Genomic DNA, 26,284 nt, shown 5'->3' with positions numbered 1-26,284 from the left:
CTTTAAATGTAGCTGTTCTAAGTATAAATGCAAGGAAGCCATATTGGACTGAGAAACGGCTGATTTCTCATGAGTTCAGAGACTATTCAGACAGTTTTTGCAACCTGAAATGTGAACATTTCGAACAAATGAAAACCACAATTAACCTATACCATTCAACCAATCACACAGTGTCAATAGATCAGAACCTTTTTCCTCATATTATTTCGCTATGGTCTGAAAATGCCATTAAAGTGGCAGTTTTACTGATTTTGTACTTGTTCTAAAATATTTCAAAATGAATCACTTAAAACCAGTCATGGGCCACAGACTGAAATAGAAAAACTTATTTTTCCAAACAGCTAATTTGGAAAATGGTTACTTATTTTATGATAAGACGTTTAATCATGGTTGGTATGTAATCCCAAAACACAACAATACTCATTTGGATAATCCAACATAATGTGTGTAACCTAACAAAGATCTGACATCTATTTATTTTCTGAAGTATTTCTAAACAGTTTAGGAATCTGGAATGACCTGGAAAATCACCCTTAAAGGAACAGTTTTGTTTTTTATACTGCCGTAATACGTTTTTTTAACATCTTCACTCAAATGAAACAAATTTGTTTTGTAGCTAACAGCAAGTCAGAGGAGGGTCAAGACAAAAGACAACTGCCTTGTTACATTTGCTACTAATGGTTATTTACAATGAAGACCATTGTGGGTCATGGTCCGTGGCAGGAAATGTGTTGCAATGTAAATGTGTTGACTATCTAGAGCAATTTTCCATTTATCCATCCATTTTCTACACCCTCTTACTAGCAGAGGGGCTGGTATTTATGTCCAGCAGCCATTGGACGAGAGGCAGAGAACATCTAGAGAAATCAACAGTACATCATAGGGCATAGGACAGATATACATAGGACAGACAACCATGCACAATCACTGCTAAGGGCTTAGAGTAATTGCTAATTACAATATACATAAAAAGCAAAAATTCCAAAATTTTCTATCAGTGAAAGTAAATACAGTTGTATTGACCATTGCACTGCCCTGTTTGTGGTCAGGGATATTGGCCACAAATGCACACCTTTACAGGTGTTGTTATTAAGTGTCATGCAGAAGGTCACTGATGACAGACCGCAACCAACTATAGTCTCATTAATATAAATAACAAAAGAATGCAAACTAAACTGTTTTACAGGTTGGAAAATAATAATATATAATAATATTAAGTAAAAAATCTTGAGCCTGAAATTGTTTTAAGATGGGCCATGTGTCATACAACCTAACAAACACTAGAGGGTGCCAATCAGTTAAAAGAAAATAAACTCGCATACAAGTGATGATGTAAGTGCAGTGTTTCTGTACATTAGCGTGTTGGTTTTAAATAAAGACACAAGCTGTCAATTTAGTCCAGATATGTCAAGGTTTCATTTTCCTTTTCAAAGAGGTGCATTTTTTACAGATGTCAAATACATACACCAACAGGGTTTTTTTTTCTCCATTTGCTATAGAGGATAAAGGTGGTGACAGAGACTTGAGTGAGTACAATATAGTAAAAACAAGTTGGCTGGGATTCTCTGCAGCCCACTGCCATGCCAGACTGTGCTGATGTAGAGGTATCTGCCCCCATCTCGTTGGCTTGTATAAAGTTTCAGTTTAGTATACGAAGTAGCAGGTTAGCAGAGATACCTAGACAGTCTGGTGGTGAGCCTCAAGGCTGTGTTCAGACCAGCGGAAGGAATCAGCTGACAATGACCTCCATCTCCTCCATGGCAGTGGGCAGGATCGGAGGCAAACAGTCGTAATAGTTTGTCGCAGAGACGTTTAGTACACTGAAGAGAAATCCAAGGCATCTCCAGCATATTACACAGAATATCAGAGTAATAATTTATAGTTTACTTTCAGTTATGACATTTGTTAATTATCAAAAATCTACCTAAATATCAAATTATATAGGATAAATGTACATACATTAAACAGCCCACTATGTAAATTGATTTGGGTGAAACTAAACTGTTACGTGGGCCTCTACACTTTTTTTTTTTTAATCTTTCTGCCTGAGTTGGTTATCCAGCGCTATGGACATACAAAAAAGAGAACATAATTAACAAGGAATAAGAGGAATCCTGATAAAGTTCTATACTTTTAAAACCTAAACTTTAAAACACATAAAAGTGCCAAAAACATCCTTTTTTTCTTGCAAAATGAGTATACAAACATCAAGATACAATGGAGCACACATGCGTTTTTTCTGATAAAAAAAAAGTCAAAGCTCACACACATTCATTTCATTTGTCAAGTTGTGCAAGAAGCCAATTAAAAAAAATGACATAAGCAGTGTTCCTCAACTGAGGGAGCTTGTCATAAAGAACAATGACACATTCTCTACATAGTTTTTCAAGTCCCCTGACCTTATACTGAGTGCTACGAGGACACCAAAAATGAAAGAAAATAGCTCCTGCACCAAAAGATAATGCAAACAAAGCGAAGTTTTGCACACAGTGCTTTCACTCCGTACAACCCAAACGGAACTGTCAAACACCTCTGCCAAATTAGAGCTCAAAAACATGGGAGAACAATCAAAGCAAAAATAATGACCCAGCTTGGATGCCTTGGGGTGGAGAAAGATTTCAGTTCCTCAAACAGAAAAAAGACAGAAACAGGTTTCATCATGCAAAACAAGCCAGAGAATCACCTAACGCCTCGGCCCGTTGGACCCAGGAACGCACCGGACGCCAAGGTTACGACTAAAAAAAATAGCTGATGTGCAAAAAACTTGAGCCATCTCTCTTTCCTATCAGTAATCCCCTCCCTTCTTTTTTTTGTCATTCTCTGTGTGTTTTGAATGAATGTTTTCCCCAGGAGAGTCAGCGGTCTGAGACAGAGGGGTTAGACCGAGCCCATCCCAGGATTAGAAAGTGCTGAAACATTATCAAGTTTTTCTTTTTACATCTACTTACATGTGCATCTCTGTTGGTTTGTTGTTTTTTTAAACTTTTTTTTAAACTTTTTACAAAACGTGGTCCCCACTATCAATGAGGTTGCTTTTAATTATTATCTGTGGGTCTCACTAAGAACCACTGAGGTTCAGGGTTTATGATCTCACAGACAATTAGAGAAGAAAACAACACACCCACACATACGTGTTTGAACTACACTCAGGACTCATGATGCAGACATACACAAATACAGAGGAAGGCACAGGCGAAGGGAAAGAGAGTTACAGGGGAATCAACAAAAATGTTGGGTTTATTTATTTATTTAAAAAAAAAAGCTTCTTCACCATTGTTTTTAAAAAAAGGGACACACATGAACAGAGGGGAGAACAAAAAGTTTGGAGTTGGACTGCATCACATACACTTGGCACGGTAAAAGAGGTTGAAACAAATTGTAAATATTGCACATTAGGATACATTTTAAGAGGATTAAAAATGGGTGAATTTCAAATTAATATAAAAAAAAAAAAAAAAGAGGATTCCCTCAACTGAAAAATTCATAGCAAAATTCCATCTCAAACTCACTCGTGTAAAATGTCTAGGACAAAAACAAACTTAAAGGACAAGCTAAAATATTTTGATGTGGGATTCGGTAAGGAGGATATGAGCAGCCAGTGTCTTACCTGCAGTATACAGGTCCTTCTCAAAATATTAGCATATTGTGATAAAGTTCATTACTTTCCATAATGTCATGATGAAAATTTTACATTCATATATTTTAGATTCATTGCACACTAACTGAAATATTTCAGGTCTTTTATTGTCTTAATACGGATGATTTTGGCATACAGCTCATGAAAACCCAAAATTCCTATCTCACAAAATTAGCATATCAGTAAAAGGGTCTCTAAACGAGCTATGAACCTAATCATCTGAATCAACCAGTTAACTCTAAAGACCTGCAAAAGATTCCTGAGGCCTTTAAAACTCCCATCCTGGTTCATCACTCAAAACCCCAATCATGGGTAAGACTGCCGACCTGACTGCTGTCCAGAAGGCCACTATTGACACCCTCAAGCAAGAGGGTAAGACACAGAAAGAACGAATAGGCTGTTCCCAGAGTGCTGTATCAAGGCACCTCAGTGGGAAGTCTGTGGGAAGGAAAAAGTGTGGCAGAAAACGCTGCACAACGAGAAGAGGTGACCGGACCCTGAGGAAGATTGTGGAGAAGGGCCGATTCCAGACCTTGGGGGACCTGCGGAAGCAGTGGACTGAGTCTGGAGTAGAAACATCCAGAGCCACCGTGCACAGGCGTGTGCAGGAAATGGGCTACAGGTGCCGCATTCCCCAGGTCAAGCCACTTTTGAACCAGAAACAGCGGCAGAAGCGCCTGACCTGGGCTACAGAGAAGCTGCACTGGACTGTTGCTCAGTGGTCCAAAGTACTTTTTCGAATGAAAGCAAATTCTGCATGTCATTCGGAAATCAAGGTGCCAGAGTCTGGTGGAAGACTGGGGAGAAGGAAATGCCAAAATGCCAGAAGTCCAGTGTCAAGTACCCACAGTCAGTGATGGTCTGGGGTGCCGTGTCAGCTGCTGGTGTTGGTCCACTGTGTTTTATCAAGGGCAGGGTCAATGCAGCTAGCTATCAGGAGATTTTGGAGCACTTCATGCTTCCATCTGCTGAAAAGCTTTATGGAGATGAAGATTTCATTTTTCGGCACGACCTGGCACCTGCTCACAGTGCCAAAACCACTGGTAAATGGTTTACTGACCATGGTATCACTGTGCTCAATTGGCCTGCCAACTCTTCTGACCTGAACCCCATAGAGAATCTGTGGGATATTGTGAAGAGAACGTTGAGAGACTCAAGACCCAACACTCTGGATGAGCTAAAGGCCGCTATCGAAGCATCCTGGGCCTCCATAAGACCTCAGCAGTGCCACAGGCTGATTGCCTCCATGCCACGCCGCATTGAAGGAGTCATTTCTGCCAAAGGATTTCCGACCAAGTATTGAGTGCATAACTGTACATGATTATTTGAAGGTTGACGTTTTTTGTATTAAAAACACTTTTCTTTTATTGGTCGGATGAAATATGCTAATTTTGTGAGATAGGAATGCAGGTACTACCTAGATGCATCTGTCTTCATGTCTTCATGCCAGTCTTTATTGATTGCACATTGCACCAGTAAGAGCAGAGTGTGAAGGTTCAATTAGCAGGGTAAGAGCACAGTTTTGCTCAAAATATTGAAATGCACACAACATTATGGGTGACATACCAGAGTTCAAAAGAGAACAAATTGTTGGTGCACGTCTTGCTGGCGCATCTGTGACCAAGACAGCAAGTCTTTGTGATGTATCAAGAGCCACGGTATCCAGGGTAATGTCAGCATACCACCAAGAAGGACGAACCACATCCAACAGGATTAACTGTGGACGCAAGAGGAAGCTGTCTGAAAGGGATGTTCGGGTGCTAACCCGGATTGTATCCAAACAACATAAAACCACGGTTGCCCAAATCACGGCAGAATTAAATGTGCACTTCAACTCTCCTGTTTCCACCAGAACTGTCCGTCGGGAGCTCCACAGGGTCAATATACACGGCCGGGCTGCTATAGCCAAACCTTTGGTCACTCATGCCAATGCCAAACGTCGGTTTCAATGGTGCAAGGAGCGCAAATCTTGGGCTGTGGACAATGTGAAACATGTATTGTTCTCTGATGAGTCCACCTTTACTGTTTTCCCCAAATCCGGGAGAGTTACGGTGTGGAGAAGCCCCAAAGAAGCGTACCACCCAGACTGTTGCATGCCCAGAGTGAAGCATGGGGGTGGATCAGTGATGGTTTGGGCTGTCATATCATGGCATTCCCTTGGCCCAATACTTGTGCTAGATGGGCGCGTCACTGCCAAGGACTACCGAACCATTCTTGAGGACCATGTGCATCCAATGGTTCAAACATTGTATCCTGAAGGCAGTGCCGTGTATCAGGATGACAATGCACCAATACACACAGCAAGACTGGTGAAAGATTGGTTTGATGAACATGAAAGTGAAGTTGAACATCTCCCATGTCCTGCACAGTCACCAGATCTAAATATTATTGAGCCACTTTGGGGTGTTTTGGAGGAGCGAGTCAGGAAACGTTTTCCTCCACCAGTATCACGTAGTGACCTGACCACTATCCTGCAAGAAGAATGGCTTAAAATCCCTCTGACCACTGTGCAGGACTTGTATGTCATTCCCAAGACGAATTGACGCTGTATTGGCCGCAAAAGGAGGCCCTACACCATACTAATAAATTATTGTGGTCTAAAACCAGGTGTTTCAGTTTCATTGTCCAACCCCTGTAACATTCCAAATGACCACAGGTTGGATAAACAGAAAGAACTTCAGTATGCATCCACTGTTACACAGTGTCCTATACCTATACTGCAAAAACATATTTTCTTAAGACTAAAACACCAAAATAGAAAAGGGGTTTAATAGATCTGTTTAAACAAGCATATTAGCAATAAAATACAGCAAATTAAGCTTCAAAGAAATATATATTTTTTATTAATAACCGAGCTGCAGATTCTATTTCAGCTGTTTAATAAGAATTAAAGGTATTAATGTAGCTGTCACACTGCTGATTATCTGCCTTGTGTTTAACAGCTATAGGTTAATATGCTGCCTTTAGTAGATAATGCACAAGCATCACCTCTCTATGCATTCAACACTATAACAGATAATTTAATCACCAGCTAAGTAATGCTGTCACAGATTCTTTAAGCATGAGGGCTTCCACTTTTACAGTATTTACAGAACTGCTATTCAGATTCCACAGCAATAACATTATGAATGCTCTATCTGCACTAATAAAGGTTCATTCACCTCTGGATGCTGGGCGAAACAAACTGAAACTAAGCCTACTTTATGATATATTCTGCTATTAATTCTGCTAATAATTATCTGACTATTTGGGGGCATTAAGAGTACTGACATCTCATTCACATATGGCCATTGGACCCTTAAAAATTGGGGGAAAAGGGACAGTGATATTACCACAAATGTAAGAAGCGCTGCACTGACACAGTTGAACACTGAATTTCACACCCTTGATGCCAATACACAGGCACTATTCAAAAGTAATGCTTCGACGATGTTCAACTAAATCCACTTTACTCCCTTGCATTTAGACCTCCATAATACATGTTTTTTAATATGCTACCATACATGGCAAGGTAGCAAACAGTGTGACAGTAGCTTAAGAGCAGGGTCAAAAGAGGTGCAAATCAGTTTAGACCAGAATGGAAAAGTAGCATAAGATGATGATAGCAGATATTTGTACAGAACAGTCCACAGCATAGGACCAAAATCAATGTGAATTTTTGTCATCTCAAAACTAATCTTAAGTATTTCACTGTGACTCATATGAAACCTATTTTATGGACCTTTAATTACACTGAAAACCATGTTGCTATTTGGTCAGTTGCTCAAAACTTTCCATATGAAGGTTTTAAGTGCACCCTGCAAGAGATAGGAATTTATACAGTGTAAAAATCTTTGGCCAGTTACACTCAATTTCTATTATGCAATGTGTTTCACAAGAAACATTTTCAGTAATGAACCACAGCCTAAACAAGTTTATGACATAAATTGCATGGAAATCCATTTTGGAGCTGAACTCACTCTGACTAGCCTTTAGCTCAACTGTCTGTTTCAAACTCTTTCTCCAAACTTAGCTCATTCAGGATTTTAACTCTTCCAGTTAAGATACTGGCTGCTCATAACCTCTCTACAGAATCCCTTTCCAAAAATAAAAATCCCTTTAATGGCCAGTATACACTAACATTTAGATAGGATCACGCTGAAAGGTAGGTAACGGTTGTCATGCCGTTAAACGATTGCTTTGCTTCAAGAGGAGGTGCTTGGGAGGTTAGCTGGCTGTGATCGAGTACCTGAAACAAAGTTAACGAGGTCACTATGTAGTTGTGGCAACAAGGCAGAGCTGGGCAGACACAAAGCGCAGGTTGCATTAGGTGATTGTGATATATGCTAAACATTAGCATCAGCATTAATGATTGATCAACAGGAAAAAGAAGAGGTTTAGGGGCATTAAATTCACTTACTGCATATAAACGAGTCTTCCCTGAAACTAGCAACTAGTATTGCAACTGCAATTTCAAGATATTAAAGTAGAATTCATAGTAAGGGGGGAGTTTTTAGTTGAAGCAAGGTGTATTCATGTATATTAATATCAAATGCTGGAGGAATATTCTAAATGTTTATAGCAGAGATGGTTCCACTCATTCAAGAGGACAGTGCCTGAATGTGATTTTTCTATTGCTTTCCAAAGCCAACCAAAGCAACAGTAGGATAATAAGGCTTTGGTATACATTTTTTGGGTTTTATCTGTTTGAATACAAAGGTTTGGATGACTAGAGTGGGGGTAGGGTTTGTTTTAATGTTGTGGTTTCCTTATTCATGTGTTGGTAAGAGTGGATAGACAAAACAGGAAACATACATTTATAAAATACATACACACAAGGACACATACTTTTCTTTCTATTTCTCTTGAGTAAATTTCAATATGAAAGAAATAAAAGAGCACTACTATGTTGATGTTGATCTGAAAACCCTGTTTTATTATAAAAAAATAAAGCATTTTCAAATCTCACTTGAGGTCTTCTCGTTAACTCCCATTGACCATCTTGTTTCATTGACTGATCCACCCATCTGAACACACATCCATCCTGCCATCAACCTGATAAACACTCACCACATGAAACATCATTGCCCTTAGATTAGTTGTGATCTATAACCTGTGGGATAAATGTCAATAAGCCATGATTTAAAGATGGACTTTGAAATCTGAGCTGAAGTAGTACACTGAACAGATATGCTAGCAGAAGGACTGATCTCTAATATGTTAACCTCATGGTGAAATGTAGTCAGGCTTCCTTCATTACAGATTCAGATTCTTATGGTCTCCGGGTGGCTCCTTGACTGTTTTTGAATGTCACTGGGTTGTAACAAATCTAGAAAGCCTCATTAAAGCGTGAGACTGTTGCAGTCTTAGTACTTGCCAGTATTTTCCCTGGTGTTTTCCTGACCATTGTCCTATGATGCTACTGCCATGGGTATCTCATCTGCAGTGAATGCTTTCGAACAGTCTGGAGAATTTCCATACAAGTACGGGAGGTATCTACACATCCACCACCAGTGTCAGCCTTGCTATGGAGGAAGCAACATCATTTGGTCTTTTATGAGATTACCAACAGTATGAGAGGATGAGGAGTTTTTGCTAGCACAATTTACATTTGAACTGCAGCCTACAAAAACTTACTTTGGGCTCTCAGCAACCAGTTGATTCACAATTTGGAGGTGTGTGTGCATCCTATTCCTTAGGGAGCTCCGTGCTTACCTACCTGGTTGTTGCAATATATTTATTTATTGGGACGGTGGATTGCTTATTTAAGCTGCTTGGTGACGCCATGTATATAGAAGCTGCAGTGCCTAAAGCATCAAAATAAATAATTTTGATTACTGCCTGTCTAGTGTGGGCATAATGAGGTTGTAGCCTTAGACTGAGGTCAATTTACCTTAAAAAATCTGGCCATACGCCATGGATTAGCTACCATTGGTGCTACAAGGCTTCTCCACTGAGCACCCAGGACCCAGATATGCCGCTAACGTATCACCATGATCTCATCACAAAGGTCATCATTTGGGGAACTCTCCTGCTCCATTAATGGGGATCACACTGCCTCCTTGAAGCATCAAAGAAGACCTTTCAAAGACCATCAATGTCCTGGCTTATTTTTTGTGGCCTTAGTCCAGTGTGAATGGGGTTTCACAAAAGGGAAATTTAAAAACTTAGCAGCTAGTTTTTTATTATTTACATTTCAGAATAATCAACTTTTGTATGTGAGAGACATTGTATAGGGGGTTCAACCTTTGACATCACTGATTTTAAACTTCCATCATATAGCCCACCAGGCAAGCACATTTGCACAGGTAATCGTTACATGTTCGTGATAATGGCTTTCAGATGTTTGAGTCACTCCATCTCTGTGGCCTCAACTGGGGGCAAAGAGTCTGTTTGAGAAACACTAGAAAATCTTCATCTTTGAACAAATTCAGTAGGCAGGCACATTTAAACACTCCTCTTGTTCGAATAACTTAAAGTAATTTGACATGAAATGAGCTGATGCAGAAGCCTTTGCTCTACATGTGTGAAGTGCCTGTTGTGGATCAGAAAGAACCCTGGTTTCCTCCAGTGTGTTATATGTGGTCTAGAGTTTGTTTCAGGACAGGGCTGCTGAAAATCATGTCTTCACCAAACTCCCTCCTCCTAATGTGCAAATTGCAAGATTCTCGTAAGTAAAGACTCCAAGTAGAAACACTGGACATTAAGCATTTCCTAAATATATATCTAATAACTACCTCTTTCCTATGCACAACACACACACATACATACACACACACATACACCTAAATTCCCATCCATACTAAAGACACCACAAAGCACTTTCAGTATGACAGCACTGCTAGCAGTGTGCACCAGTCCAATGTCAGTCCACTGGTGTCTTTGCAGTAAGGACACCGTGCACCAAATATGCTTGCACCTGCAGAAATCTACAAGTGTATTGACAAATACAGTACATTTCAAAGGTCACTGATTTCACGGGTGGTCTATACTGTTTTTTTTGTCTGTGTGTTTGTACGGACAGACACAGACCAGCATCATACACACACATACGTTACAAATACATGATGACCTTCAAAATTGTGTGGTGTGAGTTTCTAAGCTCTCGGTTTAGCACAGAAGATCACTGGTATGTTTAAAAACTGTCTTCTATGTTCACTTTTATGCCTCAGCCCAAACTTTGAAAACACATTCCAATACTTGTCTACTATCACATACAGCGCCTTGCAAAAGAATCCACAGAGCATTTTTTTCACATTTTGTCACACTGCAACCACACACCTTAATGCACTCGTGACAGACCAACAAAAAGCAGCACATAATTGCGAAGTGGTGTGCATTTGTATTCAACTCCCTGTTTATGCGATACCCAAAATAAAACCCAGTGCAAGCTTCAGATGTTAACTAGTAAATTACACATGGTTTGGATTTTACTGTGTAATTCACTCTCAGTAAAAATACATCTGTTCACTGAAAAAATCTAGCCAGAATGAAATAGTGGCAAGAAGGAAGTCTCTGTAGAAAGAAAGGCATTCAAAGTCCCCTTTAAAGTTTGCTACAAGCCATGCAGGGCAAACAGCAAACACGTGAAAAACGGTGATCTAGTAATGATAACACGAAAAACTTTTTTTGGCCTACTTGACAACTGCTACACACATTACACTGAACACACGATACAAACTGTTAAACATGGTGGTGGCAACAGGATGCTGTGAGGATGCCTTTCTTCAGCAGGGAGAGAGAACTGGGCAGAGCTTGTTAGAAGCTGGATGGAACTACACAACTATCCTGGAAGAAAACCTGACAGAGGCTGCGAAAGATTTAAGACTGTGGTTGGGGGTTTAAATTCCAGCAGGACAACAAGCCTCAACCTAAAATATTGACTTAGAGGTGCTGAATACAAATGCATGTCACACCTTCTCAGATTTTATTTGTTCAAACAATTGGAAATGATTTACTACAACTTCACAATTATGTCATCCTTTGTGTTGATATATCATATAAAATCCCAATAAAAAACATTGAAGTTTGTGATTGTGATGTAACATCATGTGAAAAACACTTTTTCAAGGCATTGTAAATGACTATGCATGTAATTAATTTAATCAACTAACCTCCCGCCCCCGCCCTATGTCTGACCTAGAAATTCATCTATACCTGTCACATTCATCCACTGCTTTGTGATTCCATGGCACATCTGCTCCCTGTCACTTTTCCAAACGCTTCTCCTCTCCAAAGTGCTGCTGCTACGTTCTACTTTTTCCAAATAACAAAAAAAAAAAAAGTCTAAAAACATACAGTACAGTGTAAATAAAGATACAACTAAGGTCTGTTGGCTGTAGGGTGAGTGTGACAGGTGTTTACATCGATTTGAAACATCCCCACCCTCTCAGAGCTCACATGCAAAATTCTCTTTGTTCCTCTCACGCAGCTCTTCTAGACAGACAAAAATACAAAGCAATTCATCAAATACAATTAGGATTGTACACAATCATCTTTTCTTAAAGCGATGCTCACCAACACAGTGTGTTTTGCACTTGTATGTATCAGGTTAGGGTATCTCAGATTTATACACCAACAATGACCCAATTAGGGTTCAATCAAGGAATAAATGACCCCTGATTTAGTTTTTTTGACAATCATTTAAAGCAACTATCTGGTGAGATAAAAGATGAGAGGTTAAAGTAATTAAAACATTAAGATGAAAATGCTACAGATAAAAGTAAAGACTCTGCTGGCAATAAAGTAAGCAGAGTAAGTGTTGTTCCCTCTCTACTGTGTGACGCACTAGCTCTGCTCGATGATCTGCGTGGTTTGTTCTGATGCATTTACAGAAATGGAGTTGAATTGTACCAAAACCAATCTAATTTAATAATTACATTCAGGATTTAGCTGCAAATCCATCATGCTTAAAATCAACTGATGTTTTACCGCTAACTTGCCAACTCTCAGTGGCTGAATTGTTTTTTGTCCAGGTATTCTTGCTACAAGCGCCCAGGGAATTAAATCTTTGTCAAGAAAACCAAGAGCGCCTGCATCAGCTTCAAATTTACATACTGTGTATTGCGTCGGTGGCTGGGCAGAGCCATCAAGCAGAGTAGCAGTGCGCCACAGAGCCACCAATAACAAATATCAGCACTCTTCACCGATCCCTCAGCCTACATCATCTCAAGAAATATCACCAAAATCGGCACCGTTTGCTCATGTGATAATATGTAAGGTGATACGCCGTAGGGTACAGTTACCTCTACAGTACAGTATTCAAGATAGAAAAAAATTAATAATCAAAAAAACAAATGAAACATTAATGGGGGAATTCCTTTTTTCTGTAGAATCTTTTTTTGTTTATTATAATTGTAATCTCAAGTGTTTCAACAGCCCTGCTTTCCTTTCACTTGCCAATATTTGACCTTCCCTCAATGCTGACTTTCACATCGTAAGGAATGAAGGAAGGTTTGGGCAAGGTCAATGGGGGCTCCTCCTCTAATTTTTCAACTTTTCGACTCTCAGGGGCAGACCACCTTCGCTTCCTGCTTCCTGTCGGCTTACTGGAGCCGCCGTCTGTGTTCCCGGCAACTTTATCTTTGGAAACAGATCCTCTTTCACAAAATGTGAGATCTCCGTTTTCCGCTCTGGTGTCTCCTCCACTTCCATTCCCACTTTCACCGCTCCCCTGCTGGCTGATCCCATTCTCGCGCTCTCTGTGCCTGGAATTTCCCACAATGCAGCTCTGGGATGCTTCTGAGATGGCTCTGGGGGGTTTAAGGTACCCGTGGCTATTGTGAGGGACTGAAGCGTTGCCTGGCTCCGGAGATTGTGTCTTCTTCAGAGAACCATTCTTCAGGTTCTTGAGAGTAAGTGAAATACACACATCACCCACAGAAAGCTTTGTACAAGGTAGCGCCAGAAGCTGAGTGGTCCGGTCTGGACAACATGAAGACCACCCTTGGCCAAACACAAAGAAGGGATACTCAAGCAACACCTCCACACTCACCTAGAGAAAAGGGCAATAAGGAAACATTAAAACACAAAACACTTGTACAAAATATGGTTCCAAACATGTGCTTTGAAAACTTGTTGTTTTCTTGGGTCAAATTTATTCTATATCTGAATGATCCCGCTTGGCCAGATTATGGAAGTACTGCAGCATCTCTTACCATTAATTTGCTCACAACACACTTTACTATGAGCCAACACAAAGACATAGGCACTCAAAACATGCAGTTAGTTTGAATTTTCCAATTAAACTAAGACGTTTTTGGAAAATGGGAAAACTAGTGTACCTGGAGAGAAGTCAGGCATGCACAAATGGAAAAATTTATCGCAAAGTTTTCAGTGACATCTCTGTGTTGCTAACATAAAAAATTATTTAATATATTGATGATTTTGAAGGATTCTGTTGACAATGCAGGTAATGACTCCTACTATGTGAAAACTAGTTGGTGTCTAACCTTTTCTCTATTGCCTTTTGTTCTTCTCTATGGTGGTTCTTGTTATGATGTTGTTGTCAACCAGTTTGTAAATTCTTTTAACCGTTTCTCTTAACTAAATGACAAAACCGATCACTAGGTTGTTGCAGGTTTTAGTAAACTGAATTTAAGACTTTAGGGCCATATTTAATTCCATCAAAATTTACATATAAAACCCTACATAAATTACATATGTTTAGCTATTAGACTATTTATATTTAACATACATAATAACTTTAAGCAAATTTAAATATAACCTTGTCTTGTCTTGCAATGTGACTCTAGTGCTTTCCCACTTAGGCAACCCTAGGTGACTTCTTATAATGCAAAATTAAGCTTCATATCAAGTTACTAAAGTTAGGTTTTAACTTATCCAATCCTTGTAAATATTGGCTTTTCCATGATGAAGGACATGGCGTTAGATAACTTACCATAATGTTTTTCATTATAATTCCCTATATTTTTAAAGAAGGGCTTATAGACTGTCTTTGTACACCCTCAATTCTTACTCCACAACTACAAAATATGGAATGAACAAACTCCTCCAGAAGATTTATGAAAAGAAAACAAAAAATAAAAAGCTGAAAAAAATATATGAATAATCTGGGAACATTAAAGAGTTTTTAAAGCCTAACATTGAGCACAACATACTTCTAAGACCCTACAGATACCTTGCAATCCAGAAAAGTAGTGTCATCTTACATGCTAATAACAGGAAGAATGGTTTAAAAAAGCTAGATATATGTCTCTCAAGTGTGTTTTTAATCGTTCTTTGATTAGATTTTGACATTAAATCGGTGAGTATAGACTCCATTCAAGAAAAACCATAGAAGACACTTTCAAATATAATCAGGACAGTTTTTGTTATGAAGTTTAACCTGAGAATCAATGAAAATAAAGCTGGATTTAAAGTATTGTACACAAAATAAGAGGAGAAGAAGAAGAAGTTAGATATATTAAAAGTCAAGTTTACAAAGAGATGTGCAAAAGAGAGTTATGTTTGGAATAATGCAGTTTTAAAACATTTTAATAACCTTCTCAAAACAAATGTTTGCCAGTATTTTCTATCCTTAAGTAGTATAGGAAGAAAGTATCTTCTAATGGTCTTAAAATATAAACAGCACAAAGGATAAAGGTGAGTCTTTGAAAGATGGTCAGTTTTTGTAGGGAGCAGCATTGAAGAGGAGCTGCAAGCAGGAAAGATGGTTTCAGATGTGCCACGTCAGCCATGGGTCAGAGGTGAAATTACTTGAATGCACACTGAAAGTGAGTAACAGATATTTGTATACGTTTACAGATTTTCTAACAACCCTTAAAGATTGCTCTTCATGGTATGGGAAAAGACAACATCAGGAAGTAAAGAATGAATACCTCGGACTATTAAATAACTATTAAATAGCGAGGCCATCCCCCAGTGGGCCCACCACCTGCAGGGGGAACCGTGAGGGACCGGTGCAAAGAGGATTGGGTGGCGGACGAAGGTGGAGACCTCAGCGGCCCGATCCCCGGATGCTTAGGCTGGCTCTAGGGACGTGGAATGTCACCTCGCTGGGGGTGAAGGAGCCTGAGCTGGTGCGGGAGGTCGAGAGATATCGACTAGAAATAGTCGGGCTCGCCTCCACGCACAGCGTGGGCTCTGGAACCCATCTCCTTGAGAGGGGTTGGACTCTCTTCTACTCTGGAGTGGCCCACGGGGAGAGGCGGCGGGCTGGTGTGCGTTTGCTTGTTGCCCCCCAGCTCAGCCGTCTCCTGTTGGGGTTTACCCCAGTGGATGAGAGGGTCGTATCCCTGCGCCTTCGGGTTGGGGAGAGGTCTCTGACTATCATTTCAGCCTACGGGCCGAGTGGTAGTGCAGAGTACCCGGCCTTCTTGGCGTCCCTGTCGGGGGTGCTGGATAATGCCCCTCCTGGGGACTCCATTATTCTGCTGGGGGACTTCAACGCCCACGTGGGGAACGACAGTGACACCTGGAGAGGCGTGATCGGGAGGAATGGCCTCCCCGATCTGAATCCGAGTGGTGTTTTGTTATTGGACTTCTGTATTAGTACGGATTGTCCATAACGAACACCATGTTCAAACTTAAGGGTGTCCATCAGTGCACTTGGCACCTGGACACCCTAGGCAGGAGGTTGATGATCGACTTTGTTGTCGTATCATCAGACCTTTGGCCGCATGTTTTGGACACTCGAGTGAAGAGAGGGGCTGAGCTGTCCACTGATCACCACCTGGTGGTGAGTTGGATCCGCTGGAGGAGGAGAAAGTTGGACAGACTTGGCAGGCCCAAGCGCATACTGAGGGTCTGCTGGGAACGCCTGGCGGAGCCCTCGGCCAGTGATGTATTCAACTCCCACCTCCGGGAGAGCTTCGACCAGATCCCGGGGGATGTTGGAGACATAGAGTCCGAGTGGACCATGTTCTCCGCATCTATTGTCGATGCTGATGCCCGTAGCTGCGGCCGTAGGGTCTGCGGTGCCTGTCGCGGCTGCAATCCCAGAATCCGGTGGTGGACACCGGCAGTAAGGGATGCTGTCAAGCTGAAGAAGGAGTCCTATCGGCTGTGGTTGGCTTGTGGGACTCCTGAGGCGGCTGATGGGTACCGTGAGGCCAAGCGTGCTGCGGCCCGGGCTGTGGCAGAGGCAAAAACTCGGGCCTGGGAGGAGTTCGGTGAGGCCCTGGAGAAGGACTACCGGTTGGCCTCGAAGCGATTCTGGCAAACCGTCCGGCGCTTCAGGAGGGGGAAGCAGTGCTTCGCCAACACTGTTTATAGTGGGGGTGGGAGACTGCTGACCTTGACTGAGGACATTATCGGGCGGTTGAAGGAGTACTTCGAGGATCTCCTCAATCCTGCCATCACGCATTCTGTGGTGGAAACAGAGGCTGGGGACTCGGGGTTGGACTCTTTCATCACCCAGGCTGAAGTCACCGAGGTGGTTAAAAAGCTCTGCGGTGGCAAGGCTTCGGGGGTGGATGAGATCCTCCCTGAGTACCTCAAGTCTCTGGATGTTGTAGGGCTGTCATGGTAGACATGCCTCTTCAACATTGCGTGGCGGTCGGGGACACTGCCTCTGGACTGGCAGACTGGGGTGGTGGTCCCCCTTCATAAGAAAGGTGTGTTCCAACTACAGGGGGATCACACTCCTCAGCCTCCCTGGTAAGGCCTACGCCAGGGTATTGGAGAGGAGAGTCCGACCGATAGTCGAACCTTGGCTTCAGGAGGAGCAGTGTGGTTTTCGTCCCGGCCGTGGAACACTGGACCAGCTCTATACCCTCTACAGGGTGCTCGAGGGTTCATGGGAGTTTGCCCAACCGGTTCACATGTGTTTTGTGGACCTGGAGAAGGCATTCTACTGTGTCCCTCGTGATGCCCTGTGGGGGGTGCTCCAGGAGTATGGAATCGGGGGCCCTTTATTAGGGGCCATCCGGTCCCTGTACGAGCGGAGCAGGAGTTTGGTCCGCATTGCCGGCACTAAGTCGGACCTGTTCCCGGTGCATGTTGGACTCCGGCAGGGCTGCCCTTTGTCACCGGTCCTATTCATAACTTTTATGGACAGGATTTCCAGACGCAGTCAAGGGCCGGAGGGGGTCTGCTTTGGGGACCAGTGGATTTCGTCTCTTCTTTTTGCGGATGTCGTGGTCCTGCTGGCCCCCTCTAGCCAAGATCTACAGCATGCGCTGTGGCAGTTCGCAGCCGAGTGTGAAGCAGCTGGGATGAAGATCAGCTCCTCCAAGTCCGGGGCCATGGTACTCGACCGGAAAAGGGTGGCTTGTCCTCTTCAGGTTGGAGGGGATTTCCTGCCTCAAGTGGAGGAGTTTAAGTATCTCGGGGTCTTGTTCACGAGTGAGGGAAGAATGGAGTGGGAGATCGACAGACGGATAGGTGCGGCTGCCACAGTAATGGGGGCGCTGTGCCGGTCCGTTGTGGTGAAGAGAGAGCAGAGCCGAAAAGCAAAGCTCTCAATTTACCGGTCGGTCTACGTTCCTACCCTCATCTATGACCATGAACTTTGCGTCATGACCGAAAGAACGAGATCCCGGATACAAGTGGCTGAACTGAGCTTCCTCCGTAGGGTGGCTGGGCACTCCCTTAGAGATAGGGTGAGGAGCTTGGCCATCCGGGAGGGGCTCGGAGTAGAGCCGCTGCTCCTCCACATTGAGAGGAGCCAGTTGAGGTGGCTCGGGCATCTATACCGGATGCCTCCTGGATGCCTTCCTCGGGAGGTGTTCCAGGCACGTCCCACCGGGAGGAGGCCCAGGGGACGGCCCAGGACACGCTGGAGGGACTATGTCTCTCTGCTGAGTCTGCTGCCCCCGCGACCCGTTCCCGGATAAGCGGAAGACTACAAGTACTATTAAATATATTTTTAAAGAAAAAATATATGCCTTCTGCATAAATTACACCATAAAATAGAATCACTTTGTATTTACTTCTTCTTAAATTTGAAAGTTCAAACAGAGAATCCAAATGGTGCTTCATGAATTCAAGATGCAATTATCATCACTAAGATACAAAGTAAAACATTACACATTTTCGCTAAACAAGATTATATTTCTTTCGATGCGACTGCTTTGAAAGTAGTATGGAAGTAGTAGTAGTAGTATGGAAGTGCTAAATGAGCCAGAATATCTAAGTAGCATAAAATGCTGCAAAATTTTTTTTTTCCTGCGAAGCGATGCCAATGAAAACAGGACAGTGTTGAGATGGGAACAGTACTCTGCAATAGGTAAGAAGTTTATGGGTCCCCATACACCACCACCAGGGTTTTTCTTTCTCATTTTTTGAAACATTTCTCACCAGTGGGGTTTTGCAACACATTCTCTAACTGACTCAAACTAGTCACTTTATAAGGTACACCTTGCTAGTACTTGATAGGATCAGCTTTTGTCTTCGGCTTAAATTCTTCTTGACACAGATTCAAAAAGGTGTCAGAAATATTCCGCAGAAATGTTTTTGTGACATGATGCATTATCATACTGAAAGTAGCCATCAGAGATAGGTACACTCTGGTTATAACGGATTAATGGATATTAACGGATGCACATTATTAGCAACAATCCTTGGGTAAGCTGTGGTGCTTAAATTACGCTCAATCAGTGCTAAGGGGGCCCATCATGTCAGCACCAAGACCCTGACACACTGATACAAAGCAGGATGGATCCAGGTTTTCATGTTTTTTATGCCAAATTCTGATCATCCCATCAGAACGTTGCAGCTGAAAAGGAGATTTATCGGATCAGGATGCATTTTTTCCAATCTATTACTATCCTGTTCAAATGGTAGCCTAAGTTTTCCATTTCCAGCTGACAGGATTGGTAGCCAGTGTGGTCTTCTGCTGCTGTAGCCATTCTGCTAATAAGTTTGATGTGTTGGGTCTGACATCTGATGCCAACAGCGCATTTTCATCCAGACAACTGGCACTCTCTGGATATTTTATCTTTTTCTGTAAATGTTTTCTTGTGGAAATCCCAGCGGATCAGCAGTTTCTAAAAAACTCACATAAGTCTGTCTGGAACCGACAACAATGCCACTTTCAAAATCACTTGAATCCCTTTTCTTCCCAATTCAAGCTGCTGGTTCAAAAATATTTTACCTACAGCAGTTGTGATGATCAAACATTAAGATTCCCCTCGGAAGGACAAGGTGAGACGAGGTAGAAACCAGGAAGCATGGCTGAGGCACATAATGCAGTGTGAAGAAATGAGCCGGCTCAAACGACTTAAGTTCGGAGCAAGTCAAATGGGTCCAATAGAACTTTAAAGTGGCGAGACTGGCAAAGAAATTTCAAAAGAAAAATTAATTCCTGTAGGAGATGAATATCAACAATGGCAAAGAGACAAAAAACTAAGGTTGAAAGTTTTTAAAATGTACACAGATGCAGGTACTACCTAGATGCATCTGTCTTCATGTCTTCATGCCAGTCTTCATTGATTGCACATTGCACCAGTAAGAGCAGAGTGTGAAGGTTCAATTAGCAGGGTAAGAGCACAGTTTTGCTCAAAATATTGAAATGCACACAACATTATGGGTGACATACCAGAGTTCAAAAGAGAACAAATTGTTGGTGCACGTCTTGCTGGCGCATCTGTAACCAAGACAGCAAGTCTTTGTGATGTATCAAGAGTCACGGTATCCAGGGTAATGTCAGCATACCACCAAGAAGGACGAACCACATCCAACAGAATTAACTGTGGACGCAAGAGGAAGCTGTCTGAAAGGGATGTTCGGTGCATGTATTGATCTCTGAGTCCACCTTTACTGTTTTCCCCACATCCGGGAGAGTTACGGTGTGGAGAAGCCCCAAAGAAGTGTACCACCCAGACTGTTGCATGCCCAGAGTGAAGCATAGGGGTGGATCAGTGATGGTTTGGGCTGCCATATCATGGCATTCCCTTGGCGCAATACTTGTGCTAGATGGGCGCGTCACTGCCTAGGACTACCGAACCATTCTTGAGGACTATGTGCATCCAATGGTTCAAACATTGTATCCTGAAGGCGGTGCCGTGTATCAGGATGACAATGCACCAATACACACAGCAAAACTGGTGAAAGATTGGTTTGATGAACATGAAAGTGAAGTTGAACATCTTCCATGGCCTGCACAGTCACCAGATCTAAATATTATTGAGCCACTTTGGGGTGTTTTGGAGGAGCGAGTCAGGAAACGTTTTCCTCCACCAGTATCATGTAGTGACCTGGCCACTATCCTGCAAGAAGAATGGCTTAAAATCCCTCTGACCACTGTGCAGGACTTGTATATGTCATTCCCAAGACGAATTGACGCTGTATTGGCTGCAAAAGAAGGCCCTACACCATACTAATAAATTATTGTGGTCTAAAACCAAGTGTTTCGGTTTCATTGTTCAACCCCTGTATATTACTTGGTTACTTAATTAACCAAACTTGTATAGGAACAAACACAGTATTTAACAGTATATAAACAGTATATAAAGGAGCCTTAAAGGCTTAAACGGGACATATCATGCAAAATCCACTTTTTTAGCCTTTAAATACATTTTGTTGTGTACTAGAAGTGCCAAAAAGTTGAATTTCTCCTTGTGCTGCATAGATATCTTTATATTCTGTTTGGGTCATATTTTTCAGTCAGTTCAGTTTTCAGTCTGTTCAGTTACGTTTTTCCAACTGTTACGTCACAGTATTTGCTGTGGAACAGCCCAATGAGGTCGTGGACTTCCGGCTGATCAATTTCGCATATCCGCCATTTTTATTTCTTGCTGCAATTTTGTAGTCCAAGATCAAGTATGCCGACGCTGCAAGTGGTTAAGTCTAAATGCTTGGTTGTTGGGTGCATTAACCCATACAATTCATTATACCGTCCCCCAGCATCAGAACCTCTACAATGTGCATGGTTACATTGTATTTTTCATGTAAATTTTCCCACATCAACAGAGAAATTCCTATTTCCTCTACTTCAAGGACGAGTTTTTCAGCAACCTCCGTCAGTACCAAGAAGGATTTGCTGATTTGGATTTGTAGAATTTGAAGACTTCATGTGATTAAGGGGTCAGTTCCTTCTGTCTATGGAAACGATGGACACAGCAAAGCGGTGAGCTGCAAATAATGCTAAAATAACAACATTTATTTTAGACATTAATTTATTGTGTTGATACGTAATGGCCATTGTTTTGATAGCAGTAACAGCGTGCCTTCTGCTTATGTTAGTGCTGTGTGCTGCTTTTAGCTCCGTGGGCACATAACCATACTGCGTGTTTTGAATAGTATTATAACAAACAGTTTTGCATTGATTTTGTAATTTTTGTCTTGTTTCTGCGCCGCTAGATAATTGTATCTCTGTTATCAAACAACAAAAATGGCTGAACGGGTTAATGTGGAACGCTCTTTGACCTTGAGCGGGGCGGGGTGTGAAGCGTCCCAACAGCATTTAACCAGCATCAAAACGGGTTGCTCTCAGACGCACCCCAGAACAGGGGTAAAAAGAGGAGCCTGTGGAACTACAATAACAAGGAATTCAGACCAAAGCATTGTAGTTCTACTTTTTATAGACAACTGTATGATTTAAGCTTGTAAAGGAAGAATTTAAAAGCATTATATGTCCCCCTTTAAGGGTATTTTCTTTATGCTCTACACCAGCTCCTTTAGGATTCATTGCATTAGGGCAGAAATTCTTGTTTTTTAGCATTAGTAAAGAAGTCTTTCAAAAAGTGTTCTTTAATCTGCTGGAGTCCAATGACAATAATTATAATTATATAATCAAGTGTTAATATGTATTACTGTTACAGCTTTAGGGTCTTATGGCAACTTAAAGGTACTCTATGAGAGCTTTCTCAAGTTTAAAGTTTCATTTGTTTGCCTTAAACTGAAACACTGTACACTAAAATGAATGAAAACTGTTTCACTAAATAAAAGATACAAAGTATTGTAGGAGAAGATAGTTGTATAGAAAATATTTAAATATCTTGGATAGGGTGTGAAGATGTGTTACTCCACTATAAGGGTATACTTTGTTGCCTGCTTTACTTAATAATTTAACAGGCTGACAAGAAGGTTCCAGATCTCAACTCTTTGAACTTCTGTGACGCTCATAATAAGAACATGTTTGTAACAGGACTGTCATTCAAGTACAATAACGTTAATTAGCGGGGGAACAGGCGAGTCCTGAGATTCATGATAATAAAGTAATTAAGATGGAAGCAGCTCAACACTTGTCATTCAACATAATTATAGCACATATGAATAAACATAAAACTCTATTAGAGGTCTTAGTATACCTGCAGGTGATAAAACGGTTTATAAAACAGGAAGTCTAAAATAAAGCATCTCAATGAATTCTTGAATGTTTCTAGCAAATAATTTTTTCAAACAAAAAAATAAATCCTTCAATTGTCCTTGTGTAAAAGTTACTGTTGATAACTTATTAACTTTGTTTAAATAATAGAAGCAGTGGGAAACAGCCATTTGGGAGTGATTTTAAGGCAGAATTTCAGCCACTTTAACTGATAGTCTGGCATTTTGTTCATTTCTAACACAACAAAGTTAGAAAAATTAAATTTGCAGGATTATTCTTAGCAGTGCATTCTTGGAATCTGTTTTGTTATAAGGGTTACCTTTAATTTTAGGACACTATAGTCTTTTTGCAAGGTTGACTTAAAAAACTAGGGCAATAGTTCTTACAAGGCACATATGTGCTAATATAGCCCTGCATGGAAGGGAACAGGAATGTTTTTTTTGTATATACAGTTTTAGTCAGAAGTGTAAATACACTCTTTATCAACATGAATTTCATTTTATATTGGACTTTTATTAATAAATTTAAACTGCTCTATGTTCAGGGTGGAAGGATACAACCATGACCTTCGACATTTGTGGCTCAACTTTAAATTTAATCTGGATTTTGTCTAATTCACACAGTATCTAAATTTTACATACAAGCTCAAATTGTGCCATAATTCTGGCTGTATGTTTGACCACTCTTCTGGGTAGAATTAGTAGAGCCCATATAAACCTGATAGTTTAGCTTTTTTTTTAAGCATTTCAGAAGCTTAATTGGTCTATTCAAAAATCAGTTCTAAAGATTATTTGGAATCATTGTCACACCCATTTGTGACCATTTTCAACAAGATCACCCAAACTATCAACCATCAGATAAAAGTAAACTGGTTGCACAGGATTTAACTAGTGTCCTGAAGAAGCCTATTTCCAAAATGGTATATTTTCTTAGAGACATATTTGTGTTTGTGGGGCTTAGCCTACCACGACATGTTGTCTTAAGATTTAGATCCCTAAAAAGCCTGAAAAGAAGTTGTAAATACTTGTTATCACAATAGATACCACAAAACTAAAAATCTAAAAGTTTAAGTTCATATCACCTATCACTATGTTGAGGATCTGTTTTGTTTCTAGTGGGGACTAAATATAAACAACTTCCTTGAAAATGTCCAACTTCACTTCAAATCTACAGCTAAATTCTTGAAATTTGGACACAGTTTGGTGTAGCAACTGGACAGTGATCCCTAACGCACATCAAAACCTGTTGTGGGATGCATAAAGCAGACTAACATAAAGCTTGGGGATTGGCTCTGACCTCAACCCTATTAAAAATGTGTGGATTTTGCTAAAAACTGGGCCACTGCCCACTGGATTGAGCTGTATCTATTCTGCTTAGATAAGGGGTTTAATATCCAGCCAGAATTATTCTCAGGCACAGTAATGTCAAATCTTAAATGGGTGTATGCATATACAGTGATATACAACAAATTTGAATATGCATTCCAATGAGGCTCGATTGTCAGATTAAAAGTACCTTTTGAAAATAACAACCTTTTAGCAGGTATTAAACATAAGCCCACATTTCTGGATGAAAAACGTCTTTTTTATTGGCCTGACGTAATATTCTAATCTTAAATGTCATGTTTTCATTACCTGTAAGTGGAAAATCATCATAATTAACAGAAAAAAAGCTGGAAAACATCAGTCTGTATGTGATTAATCTACAGGTCCTTCTCAAAATATTAGCATATTGTGATAAAGTTCATTATTTTCCATAATGTAATGATGAAAATTTAACATTCATATATTTTAGATTCATTGCACATTAACTGAAATATTTCAGGTCTTTTATTGTCTTAATACGGATGATTTTGGCATACAGCTCATGAAAACCCAAAATTCCTATCTCACAAAATTAGCATATTTCATCCGACCAATAAAAGAAAAGTGTTTTTAATACAAAAAACGTCAACCTTCAAATAATCATGTACAGTTATGCACTCAATACTTGGTCGGGAATCCTTTGGCAGAAATGACTGCTTCAATGCGGCGTGGCATGGAGGCAATCAGCCTGTGGCACTGCTGAGGTCTTATGGAGGCCCAGGATGCTTCGATAGCGGCCTTTAGCTCATCCAGAGTGTTGGGTCTTGAGTCTCTCAACGTTCTCTTCACAATATCCCACAGATTCTCTATGGGGTTCAGGTCAGGAGAGTTGGCAGGCCAATTGAGCACAGTGATACCATAGTCAGTAAACCATTTACCAGTGGTTTTGGCACTGTGAGCAGGTGCCAGGTCGTGCTGAAAAATGAAATCTTCATCTCCATAAAGCTTTTCAGCAGATGGAAGCATGAAGTGCTCCAAAATCTCCTGATAGCTAGCTGCATTGACCCTGCCCTTGATAAAACACAGTGGACCAACACCAGCAGCTGACACGGCACCCCAGACCATCACTGACTGTGGGTACTTGACACTGGACTTCTGGCATTTTGGCATTTCCTTCTCCCCAGTCTTCCTCCAGACTCTGGCACCTTGATTTCCGAATGACATGCAGAATTTGCTTTCATCCGAAAAAAATACTTTGGACCACTGAGCAACAGTCCAGTGCTGCTTCTCTGTAGCCCAGGTCAGGCGCTTCTGCCGCTGTTTCTGGTTCAAAAGTGGCTTGACCTGGGGAATGCGGCACCTGTAGCCCATTTCCCGCACACACCTGTGCACGGTGGCTCTGGATGTTTCTACTCCAGACTCAGTCCACTGCTTCCGCAGGTCCTCCAAGGTCTGGAATCGGCCCTTCTCCACAATCTTCCTCAGGGTCCGGTCACCTCTTCTCATTGTGCAGCGTTTTCTGCCACACTTTTTCCTTCCCACAGACTTCCCACTTAGGTGCCTTGATACAGCACTCTGGGAACAGCCTATTCGTTCAGAAATTTATTTCTGTGTCTTACCCTCTTGCTTGAGGGTGTCAATAGTGGCCTTCTGGACAGCAGTCAGGTCGGCAGTCTTACCAGTGATTAGGGTTTTGAGTGATGAACCAGGCTGGGAGTTTTAAAGGCCTCAGGAATCATTTGCAGGTGTTTAGAGTTAACTCGTTGATTCAGATGATTAGGTTCATATCTCGTTTAGAGACCCTTTTCATGATATGCTAATTTTGTGAGATAGGAATTTTGGGTTTTCATGAGCTGTATGCCAAAATCATCCGTATTAAGACAATAAAAGACCTGAAATATTTCTGTTAGTGTGCAATGAATCTAAAATATATGAATGTTAAATTTTCATCATTACATTATGGAAAATAATTGACTTTATCACAATATGCTAATATTTTGAGAAGGACCTGTAATGTGTTTCACTTAGTGAACTGAGTTACTGAAATAAATTAACTTTTCACTAATAATCTAATTTATTGAAAAGGACTGTATTTGAGTGTGCAGGTATACTCTGTCCACAATTGAAATTTGT

At 41.1% G+C, this 26,284-nt stretch overlaps 1 protein-coding gene across 4 annotated transcripts in view; it reads right to left on the bottom strand.

The window, feature by feature from the left end:
- Positions 1–8,525: 8,525 nt before the first annotated feature.
- atxn1a (ataxin 1a) overlaps positions 8,526–26,284 on the bottom strand; it is a 141,312-nt gene continuing 123,553 nt past the window's right edge. For all 4 annotated transcript variants that reach the window (XM_047384367.1, XM_047384368.1, XM_047384369.1 and 1 more), the window contains one exon: positions 8,526–13,610. In XM_047384367.1, the coding sequence (XP_047240323.1) occupies positions 13,008–13,610 (603 nt within the window). In that variant the 3' untranslated portion in view covers positions 8,526–13,007. The remainder of the gene's footprint in view (positions 13,611–26,284) is intronic.

The sequence above is a fragment of the Girardinichthys multiradiatus genome, chromosome 13, assembly GCF_021462225.1.
Source record: "Girardinichthys multiradiatus isolate DD_20200921_A chromosome 13, DD_fGirMul_XY1, whole genome shotgun sequence".
NCBI classification, from domain to species: Eukaryota; Metazoa; Chordata; class Actinopteri; order Cyprinodontiformes; family Goodeidae; genus Girardinichthys; species Girardinichthys multiradiatus.
Note: the sequence above shows the minus strand (reverse complement) of the source record. Positions and strands in the feature narration are given on the sequence as shown.